The sequence below is a fragment of the Mus caroli genome, chromosome 2 (assembly GCF_900094665.2).
Source record: "Mus caroli chromosome 2, CAROLI_EIJ_v1.1, whole genome shotgun sequence".
In the NCBI taxonomy this organism is placed as follows: Eukaryota; Metazoa; Chordata; class Mammalia; order Rodentia; family Muridae; genus Mus; species Mus caroli.
The window spans coordinates 144,479,512-144,490,125 of record NC_034571.1 but is presented as its reverse complement, the minus strand read 5'-3'; the positions used below and the strand labels follow the sequence as shown (position 1 = coordinate 144,490,125).

General features: G+C 48.4%; 1 protein-coding gene across 1 annotated transcript in view; it reads right to left on the bottom strand.

Moving 5' to 3' along the window:
* Defb123 (defensin beta 123) overlaps nt 1-2,494 on the bottom strand; it is an 8,751-nt gene extending 6,257 nt beyond the window's left edge. The window contains exon 1 of the mRNA XM_021156591.1: nt 2,283-2,494. Within this exon, the coding sequence (XP_021012250.1) occupies nt 2,283-2,340 (58 nt within the window). The 5' untranslated portion in view covers nt 2,341-2,494. The remainder of the gene's footprint in view (nt 1-2,282) is intronic.
* Between the last annotated feature and the right edge of the window lie 8,120 nt (nt 2,495-10,614).

Genomic DNA, 10,614 nt, shown 5'->3' with positions numbered 1-10,614 from the left:
CTCTCTCTCTCTCTCTCTCTCCCTCTCTCTCTCTCTCTTGCATGGACGAACAGGCTAGAGGAGAACATGGGGTGTTCTCTATCACTTCCCACCTTCCTGCATCGAGACGGGGTCTCTCACTGAGTTGGAAATTCACCATTTCGTCTGGCCTAGCTGGCTAGCGAGTTCCTGGATCTGTCTGTCTCCACCTCCCTACACTGGGGTTAAGTGCAGCCATGTCTGGCTTTGCATGTAATTGGCCAAGGATCCAAACTCAGCTCCTCTCCCTTGCACAGGAAGTGTTCCTGCCCACGGAAGCATCCCTCAGCCCTTAACCATTTCACAATTACACTTATCTATTTATTTATTGCTTGCACACACCAAGGACAATTGGAAGGAGCCAGTCTGCTCCTCCTGTGAGGGTCTTGGTGCTCAAGCTCTGGCTGTCATGTTTGGTGGCAAGTGTCTTTACCCACCGAGCCATTTTAAACATTTTAAAGGGATGGACCCCTGGGCCCCTTTTCATTACGAAACCCTTGGACTGTCAAAAAGTAGAACTGAGTAGAATTTTCAGACTTTGGGACCCTTGTGAGCAACTTTAGGATGACCGTTGTCATTTACCTTAAATGAGAGAAGGGTTGTTTCAGGTCACAGCAAGACCATAATTTCAAGAATCAAATTTTACCAAGAAAAGTCAAGGACTGGGTGAAGCCTGGTGGGTTTGGACAGAGCCACCTCACCATAGGCTCTAGGAGATGAAGGCTGAGGATGACCAATATGTTGACAGTTTCCACTCAACTCCTCTTACCACGATGTGCCACAGGAAGTGGAAGAGAGACTCTTCCAATAACTCCCTGGGAACTGAGGAGTTTAAATTCACGTCGATCATCATCATCATCATCATCATCATCATCATCGGCAGGCAGCTGCCCGAGAAACCCCACTAACCCTGCCAGCCTGATGTGATCAGCACCCTAGGGACACAGGCCTTCTAGGTGGTGGGGCATGGGGAGTGTGTGGGAGATAGGAGGAGGAGGTGTCGGTCAGACAGTGGTGAGCCAGTTGCCAACTTGGGCTCTTGGATTTTCTTTCTCCCTTAGATAAAGGGTGTTTCAGGGCAACAGGAGGAGACGGAGACCAGCTTGTTTAGCAAAATAGCACATCCTGACTCTGGAAAGTTCGACAGTCTTGGGGTGGACAGAAGCTCCGCCAGGTGCATGGGAGGGGACAGGTAGCTGGCACGGAGCTGATGGGAAGGGTAGGCTGACCTCTGCTGCCTAGGCTCTCCCACAGCTCTCACCTGGCATCCATGCCCACCAGTGGGCCCCCCTGCAGGTGACATTCTCTCTCTCTCTCCTCTCTCTCTCCCTCCTCTCTCTCTCCCTCCTCTCTCTCCCTCCTCTCTCTCTCTGTCTCCCTCCCTCCTTTCTCTCTCTCTCTCTCTGTCTCTCTCCCTCCTCTCTCTCTCTCCTCTCTCTCTCTCCTCTCTCTCCCTCCTCTCTCTCTCTGTCTCCCTCCCTCCTCTCTCTCTCCCTCTTCTCTCTCTCCCCATCCTCTCTCTCTCCCTCCTCTCTCTCTCTCTCCCTCCGCTCTCTCTCCCTCCTCTCGCTCCCTCTTCTCTCTCTCTCCCTCCTCTCCCTCCCTCCTCTCTCTCTCTCTTCTCTCTCCCCCCCCCCCCCCCCGCCTCTCAGATGGGGATGGTTACTGATGCTTATCTTGTTATCTTGCCTGGGACACCCTTCCCTGTCCACCTATTCTCTTCACCCCCCGAACCCCGCTCCATGCCTAATTTCATGTCACTTTTTAGGACTCTGCTGACCTCAGGCTAGCTGAGCCCTGCTAATGCATATCCAGGTCCCTGGCTTACCTTGGTCACAGCTTTGGCTATAATGTTTTTAAACCTTGTCCGAGGGACATGCCATTTGCTTCATAGTCCTAGCTCCAGCCTAGAGCATGGGACAGAGAAAGGAGCTGTAAAAATGAGCTTCTCTCTCTCATTAAGGCGGCTGTGGCTTTTCCTAAGCCTAGACCAGTTTGGGGACTATTTTGCAAGAGATCTGCTGTTGCCTTCTCCTCTCTGGCTGCTCCTATTCCCCCACTGGCTCTTTGCACTGCTTGGTAGAGCCGAACATGTAGTGGGTGATGACCGAGACACTCCCAATGATAATGTTGGTACCCAAGATACAGCACCCAGCAAGACGTCTCGTCCATGGCCTGGGAATGGTTGCTCCATGCCCCTGGGGATTCACTGATAAGGCCAGGGTCTCCCTACCTGGCCCCTTCCCTGAGGAGATCTACATTACCTGGAGTGAGCTGGGACACGAGTAGGAGCGCAGCCAAAGTCAGCAGCAGGAGCTTCATCGTGGGAGAAGGCCCAAGGCGAAGCTTCGAAGCTTGAGTCCAAAGCAAAGTTCGTGGAGTACTGGGGAGGCCGAGACTTCCTGGCGGAAACCTCTCAGATCTCCAGGAGCAACCAACGGGAACAGCCCCGTACCCCGGGTCTGAAATGTGGAGCCACACCCACCGAGTCCACAGCATCCCTTTGTCTTTTGGATCAGGAGGGTGAGATCATCCAAGGTCCAAGGCCACACAGCACAGCTCTTTGCCAACAGCTCTGCGTCTCATTATCCAAGGAACCACAAGGGGGCGCCACGCACACAAATGCCATAGAACACACATCCGGGAACTTGCAGAATAAACACCCAAAAAGTTGGCAGAGAACAGGAAATGGGGGTCCAGACAGGACAAGGTCTGTTCACGAGTAAACTCGACATTAGAGGAACAAAAACCGTGAGAAAAACGACATGTGTGGGTTCTCTGAGCACCAACAGCCCAGCACTAACCAAGCACAGGGTTGGTCTGGGCTCTGGGCGGAGCCTCTTCCTCAGGGAATCCAAAGATAGAGTTCCCTGAGTCCTGGTCTGGACATTCATTCCCACTTCTTTGGTTCCCTTAGTCAAGGCGAGGTGGCTGCTTCTGTAGTCGGTAGTGGTAGTGCATTCTTCAGGGTCCTCAGTTTTGAACCTCCCAGCAAAAGTGCGCAATACCCTGAATTAACTATCTGCTACCTCAGTTATTTACATGAATTCTACTTCCTGACTGGACCGTCCTGATATAGAGGTTAAGAGAATCAAAGCATGGTAGAGCTTACAAGATAAGATAGTGACCGAACTATCTGCGGGGACAGAAGATATTGAGTGGACTGCCCAAGATTTACACAAAGGTAAATAAATGCAGGACGTGCTAGCTGTTCAGTATTGCCTTCAAGAGCCTTTACAATGAAGAGAATAAGAAATGACCTGGGAAGGGACCTGGTGACCAGCCCTGTGGGAAGCCACATATGCCATTACAAGGTGGCACTGGCTACCGCTGGCCACCACGCATAAGGTTGGGTAAACAACCAATGTGTACATATGCAGTAAAGTTTTTTGCCAAGTCACTGCTTGGCCCGGGTATGATAATGAGGTTCTGTGAGGTACTGAGAGTATAACCAATCGGATGAGAGACATGTAATTGAGGTATGATAATGAGAGTATAACCAATCAGATGTGAGACATGCAAATGAGGTAGAATGCATAACCAATCCGGGTGTGAGACACGCCTCTCCTAGGCCTATATAAGCAGCACCAGTTCTGGGCTCAGGGTCTTTTCGCCTCTGCAATCAAGCTCTCCTAATAAACGTGTGCGGAAGGAGAGACGGTCGTTCACAAGACAGCCCTACAAATCTACCATGGAGGCCTGCCTCCTCTTTTCTTCCTTTGACGGTTGAATCAGAGGAGAGTCACTATCATACCATAGAATTAGGAATCTAGGGTAAAACATAGTCTTCGGTTTTTTTTTTGTTTTGTTTTGTTTTGTTTTGTTTTTTTTTTTTTGGTTTTTCGAGGCAGGGTTTCTCTGTTTCCTTGGCTGTCCTGGAACTCACTCTGTAGACCAGGCTGGCCTCGAACTCAGAAATCCGCCTGCCTCTGCCTCTGCCTCCCGAGTGCTGGGATTAAAGGCGTGCGCCACCACGCCCGGCCATAGTCTTCGTTTTATTGTTGGAGAAGCTGGGAAGGCAAAGACTTGCCTAGGAACAGAGGACGTTAGCTCATTTCCATGGGTGATGGACAGACAATCGAAGCTGCCCCAGGACTGTGATGGGAAGGTGTGGGACAATAGAGAGGTTCTTAGCTCCCCGGCTACTGAGGTCTGTTTGTGGTACTCACAGAGAAGTGGTTAGTGGGGAACCTGGCTTCTGGGGTTACTTTGGTCAGCAGGCCCGGAAGTGGGGAAGGAGAACTGTTACTAAAGAAGAAACTGAGGAACAGCCAAGACCTGTAGCTTGTCTTCCCATCTCTCCTCTGTGACGGTGACAGACCACGATGGCCATCGCTTCTGATGGCTGTGGTCCCCAGCTTATGTGTGGGTGTATGTGTATGCACGTGAGTGCAGTGCACTTGGAGACCTGAGCATCCCTTGGAGCGGGAGTTCTAATGCCTCCAGCCTCCTCCGCATGGGTGCTAGGAACTGAACTCAGCTCTCTCACAACAGCAATATGCATTCGTAACTGCTGAGCCATCTCTCCAGTTCTTATGCAATATTGGAAAATTTGTTTTGTTTTGTTTTTATCCTAAACCTAGGGCCTCATGCATATCAGCAAGGGTCACATCCTTAGAAGAATCTGTTTCATCAAGGGCTCATAGCAGATGAGCCATGGGGTCCATTTACCCAGAAATTTCTATGGGTCTGTATGTGGGGCGAAGACACAGAAAGAAGTGGATACTGTAACCCAAGGATTTCAGCACCCGTGCGGGGTGGAGTAGTTGTATTTTCACCCACAGACTCAGCAAGTGAGTCTCTGAAACCTTTAGACCAGGGAGACTCTTTTCAATCCTCAGCTCCCAAGTACATAGTGGCACATTGAAAGTCACCTTCCCTCCTGCGCCTCCTTGTACACACATGTTCTAGTCTGTCTTAAAAAAACATCCCGGACTAGGGATAAGCACCGTGGGATCTGTTAGTCACAGGGCCAAGGGATCTGGTGAGGAGGCAGAGGAAAATGCTAAGTGAATACTTCAGGCACACCTAGAATACCGTGGCTGTTCATGGACAGGGAGAAAAGCCACTTTCAATCTGATCGGGAATCAAAGAAAACACATTCAAATAACGAGATGCTATCATATTCTACTATGAAATTAATAGGGATGTTATTTTATCAATAATGCCAGAAGTTTAAAAAAAAGATTTTATTTTTCCAACCAAGCATGTGTGTATGTGTGTGTATGACTGTGGTTTTATGCACATGAGTGCAGTACCTGAGGAGGCCAGAAGAGGGCGTGGGTTCCCTGGAGCTGGAGTTCACCTCTTAGAGTGTCTGTTGAGGGCATGCCCAGAGAGGGTTAAGGAAGGTGGACTTGCCCTGGATATGGGTAGCATCATCGCCTAGGCCCGAAGCGGAAGGGAAAAGTCATCTAGCTTGGTGTTCTGTGTCCTGGTCACCATGGTGTGAGCAGCTTTGCTATTGTCCCTTGCCATGATGTTGTCTCACCATGACCCAGAAACAACTGATGGAGACCTCTGAATCACATCTTCTCTCTTCAAGCTGTTTCTCTCCAGTGTTTTGTCACAGGGATGTGATGTCTAGACAACATGGTGTCTTTGGTGACTCATGGAGATTGAGCAATGGGGATAGCCATGGTATTGTCCTTTCCTTCTTCCTTCCTGGCTAAGCAATTCTACAAGCCATCCAGGAAGCAAACTCTTGCTGCGTTCACATGCAGGCATATGCACACCAAACTCACCTATGAAGAAAACAAAGAGAAAAAGATAGGCTGCCCTGTCCAGGGATTGTCACCTTCAACTTTTGACAAACAAGTGGCTAGAAAAGAGCATTTCTGGTGCATCATAAAAATCTTGAATAAATATTGGTATACCAGCCATTAAGTGCTAATAATGTGTGATATTGTAAAGCTAGCCCCTTGCAAGCTCTGAACAACCCAGTGTTAAGCAGATTAGTGCTGGAGGGTGGGCATGGGGCAAACAGTGAATCAACAGCCTCATCACCCCCCAAACCATAGGTGGTAGTTTCTTTGGTGGGCCAGCTCAACCCCTACCCCAAGCCCTCAGTATGTACAGTTGATGGTAGTGGGCTCTGTCTGGGTCAGCTCAAGTCAGCTCCTGGACTGCCCCATGAATGGGGCATGCCCAAGGTACAGTTACCCTTTTCCTTGTATATATCTTATATATTTATCTATAGCATACTGAGTGCTGGGTAAAGTGGGCTTTCAGGAAGAGCACGCCTCTTTCCTGGACGTTCAGCCCTCCTGGGCACTGCATGCATGTGGTGCACAGACATATATTCTAGCAAAACATCCATATACATAAAAAACAATGGGTTTTAATAAATTAAAAAAAAAACATGGGCTTAACTAATTCAAACTCTACAGGAAGTAATATTAAGTATAAGGTGGTTTTATTGAGATGTAAAGACCACCAGACAACTTAAAATTTGAAAACATCAAAAGGTGGCCCCTGAAAGCCAAGTGTTCTCTCCTGTAATTGTCCCTGGTTTCCGACTGAAGAGATGATCCCCAGAGAAAGGATGACTTCCTGTTTCTAATGCATCCCCACTCCTGATGCTCTAGACAAACCCATGTGCAGTGAGTGCATAAGCAGGCCAAGGCCTCGGAGCTCAGCCTGCTGTCCCTGGACTCAACAGTGTATCTCTTGTTCAGCCTGCACCCCTGGAGTCCAGCAGGGGAGCAGATTCACTTGCTATCTCCCCCAGTTCTTCAGGGACACCAATGTCATTTGTTTCCCAAGCCACAATCTGAAGATTAATGTATCTTTAATGTTTAGTTCTGCTCTGTCCTCCTGCTCTTTCTCATGAGATAGGTGACTGTCCAAGGTCACGCACAGCAGCGGTTGAGCTTGCGGGAACAGAGCATTCTATAATTCTTAGGCTTTTGAAAGACAAGGAAAATCCTTGTAAAGGAACTTAAAAATATCTGAGCAGCCATCAAGTCTGTCCAACAGGAATGACTAAGACTTAGACGAGACCAGACTCTTACAACTTATTCCCACTTATTTCAGGAACCCAGGTCCTAGATGAGAGAATGCTGGCTAGACAGGAAATCAGTGTCAGAGGAGACTAACAGGACCCCACTTTCACCCCAGTTACTTCAGTTGGACTGAAAAGACAGGCAGTGGTGGTCAGACAATGTAAACACAGGTAAAGGTGGTCTCTCTGGTGAAGAACAGTTGTTGTTGGTGGACTCTGTCTGGTTCAGTTCAAACCAGTGCCGGGGACTGCCTCACCAGCAGGGCATGCCAGACTGTAGTTACCCTTTCTCCTCATAAACTTTGTGATTTTAGGGGTCACTTAAACCTTTGTTTATATTCTTGAATCATTCATGTTTACTTATAACAGGTAGACTGACTTCTGGGTAAAATGGGATGCCAAGAAGCACACACCCCTTTCCTGGATGTTCCCACCCTGGAGGGCGCACAGGGGACAGGGTGACAGAGAGAAACGAGGCATAAGCCCTGCGCCTGCCAGGATCAGCGCCATTGCTGTTTGGCTCAGCTGGCCCCTGTTCTAAAGAGTGCATCGTGGCTTCCTTGGCTGAGTTAATGGACCCCCTGTCTGCTTTCTCTGCTGCCACGTCTCATCTGAATTCTTCTCCTTTGGGAGCACAAGAGCTAAGACTGCTTCTGGGGTCTAAAAGAGCGAGAACGCAAGATCACCTTGTCCTAGTTAGCTATTCTCTTGCAATGAGAAAAAAACCACGACTAAAAGCAACTTGGGAAGGGTTTCAGATTGCAGTCCATCATTAAGGGAAGCCAAGGGAGGAATTCAGGACAGGGACCTGGAGGCAGGAACTGAAGTGAGACCATGGAAAATATTATTTACTGACTCTCCCCCTCTCTCCCTTTCTCCCTCCCCCTCTCCCTCCTCCTCCTCTGTTTCTCTGTCTCTCTGTCTCTGTCTCTCTCCTTAGGTAACTTACTTATATAATCTAAAGACTATATTGTGCATAGTAGGGTGGGCTCTCCTGAGTCAATTAACAATCATGACAATGACCTGTAGACAGGCCAGTCTGATGGAGGCAATTCCTTAACTCAGGTTCCCTCTTCCCAAGTGTATCCTTGCAAACCAAGATTAGCCACACACACACACACCTCATAACAGGAAGTTCTAAGGCTGAGTGGGGATGGGGGACAGTCTGTAGTTTGCCTAGAAAGATACCCAGGTTGGGGTTCCTTTCTTAGAACCTGAACCTGGATCTCCATGGTAACCTCCCTGAGGCAGCTGATGTAATAAGGAGTCATAGCCCTAGGACTCAGGGGTAAGCCCAATTAGTTTGGTCCACATTGGTGGCAAAACCTTAGACTTCGGTAGTCTTTCATTTTCTGTGTATTTTGAGTGACCAGGGAGCCTGAGGGGTTGGGTTGAGTGTGGGAAGCCACATGTGCCGTTGCAGGGTGGCGCTAGCTTCCGTTGGCCACCACGTATACATAGGCAGTAAAGTTCTTTTGCCAAGATGAGGTTTTGAGAATTAACCAAAATTAACCAATCAGATGAGAGACAAGTTATCCAATCAGATGTAGGCATGCAAATGAGGTGGTAAGCATAACCCAAGCACAACCAATCCGGGTGTGAGACACGCCTCTCCTAGGCCTATATAAGCAGCACCAGTTCTGGGCTTGGGGTCTCTTAGCCTCTGCAATCAAGCTTTCCCAATAAATGTGTGCAGAAGGATCCTGTTGTAGCATTGTTCTTGCTGGCGAGTCTGGCGCACGCAAGAGTTGAGTTTTAGAGTCCCTGAGTGTTTTAGAGCTCCCTGGCAAGACTAAATCCTAGAGAGAGATTTGGGTTCATTCTGAGGTCACAGAATTCAGTGGCACAACTGGGACAGTGAGTTGGACCATTTCAACTCTACCTTTCTTGGCTTCAATATCAAAATTCTTCCTGAAACTGAGCATTTTAGGCAGTGGGAGCTCTTTTCCTTGATAGAGACTCTCCTGAGAGACACTGCTGAAAGTGTGGGTAGTGCCCTCTCTTCCATAGCTCCCAAACTGGACAAGTGCATCTGAAGAAAGGGGCTTCTCTGGGCTGGAGAGATGGCTCAGTGGTTAAGAGCGTGTCTACTGCTCTTCCAGAGGACCCAAGTTCAGTGCCCAGCATCTACGTGGTGCCTCACAATTGCCTGTAACTCCGACTTCAGGGGATCTAACATCTCTCAGGGCAACTGTGTTTATGTGCACATATCTACACACAGGGACACACATGCATATAGACAAAAATAAGACTTTTATGTTTGTTTGTTTGTTTGTTTGTTTGTTTGTTTGAGGCAAGGTCTGTCTATGCAGTGCTGGCGGTCTTGGAACTTGCGTGTAGATCCACCTACCTCTGCCTGTCAGGTTTGGGATTAGGGGCCTATGCCACCATGCCCAGATAACATTTCTTTAAAAATTTTTTTCAAATTTTTATTAGATATTTTCTTCATTTACATTTCAAATGCTATCCCCAAAGTCCCCTATATCCCCCGCCCTGCTCCCCTACCCACCCACTCCTACTTCTTGGCCCTGGCATTCCCCTAAAATTTTTTTTTTTAAGTAGCTCATTTAAGCTGTGTTAGAATCATGACAGCTGAGTTTGGATATGTGTGATTGTGTGTTTGAAGGTCAGAGATCAAGCTTGGGTGTCATTTCTGTCATTTCTCAAGAGCCATCACCTTGTGTTTTGAGACAGGGTGTGTCATTGGTTGGGGCAAGCTGATTGGGTTAGGATGGCTGGCAGTAGGCACCAGGGCTTCTGAGTGCCTATCCCCACTTTTTCCAGCACAGGGGTCACCATGTGTATATCACCATGTTTGCCTGCTTTATTTTATTTTTTCAGACAGCCGTGTCACTATGTAGTTTTGGCCATCCTGAAACTCCCTCTGAGGACCAGGCTGTCCTCAGACTCAGAGAGACCCACTGCTCTGCCTCTGGAGTGCTGGGACCGAGGCTGTGTAGCACTGCACACTACTTCTGCTTCTTTTGTAGAGATTCTTGCGATCATACTCAGGCCCTCCAAAAAGGACTCGAGTGACAAGTGCTTTGCTGGATGAGCTATCAAGCTAGCACTTTGTAGAGCATGGTAAGGATTGCAGAGTGTTGAGGATTTTAAAAACGTATTAAACATAGTGTTCTAATTAATTCTTCGAAAATTGTGTGCACTCATACAATGTATTTTACGCATACCCACCCCTCCCCCTTCTGCTAGCTTCTTGCAGATCCCGTCTCCCACCTCTCTCATTTCCTCCCAACTTCATGTCATTCTCTGTTAAAAAAAAATATTTTGTAAGTGTGTGTGTGTGTGTGTGTGTGTGTGTGTGTAGTCTGTGTGTCACATGCACACAGTGCCCACAGAGGCCAAAATGTGTCGGATCCTCCGGAACTGGAATTGCCCACAGTTGTAAGCTTTCATATGCATGCTAGGATCCCAAGTGGCTTCCTCTGGAAGAGCACCCAGTGCTTTTAACCAGTGAGTCACCTCTGCAGCTCAATCCTTTAAAAATATCTCTACTAATCCTGTTTGTGCTGCCCGTAGAGCCACAGATGTGGGGCCTTCATTGGAGCATAGACACTCTGCCAGGGGCCACACTC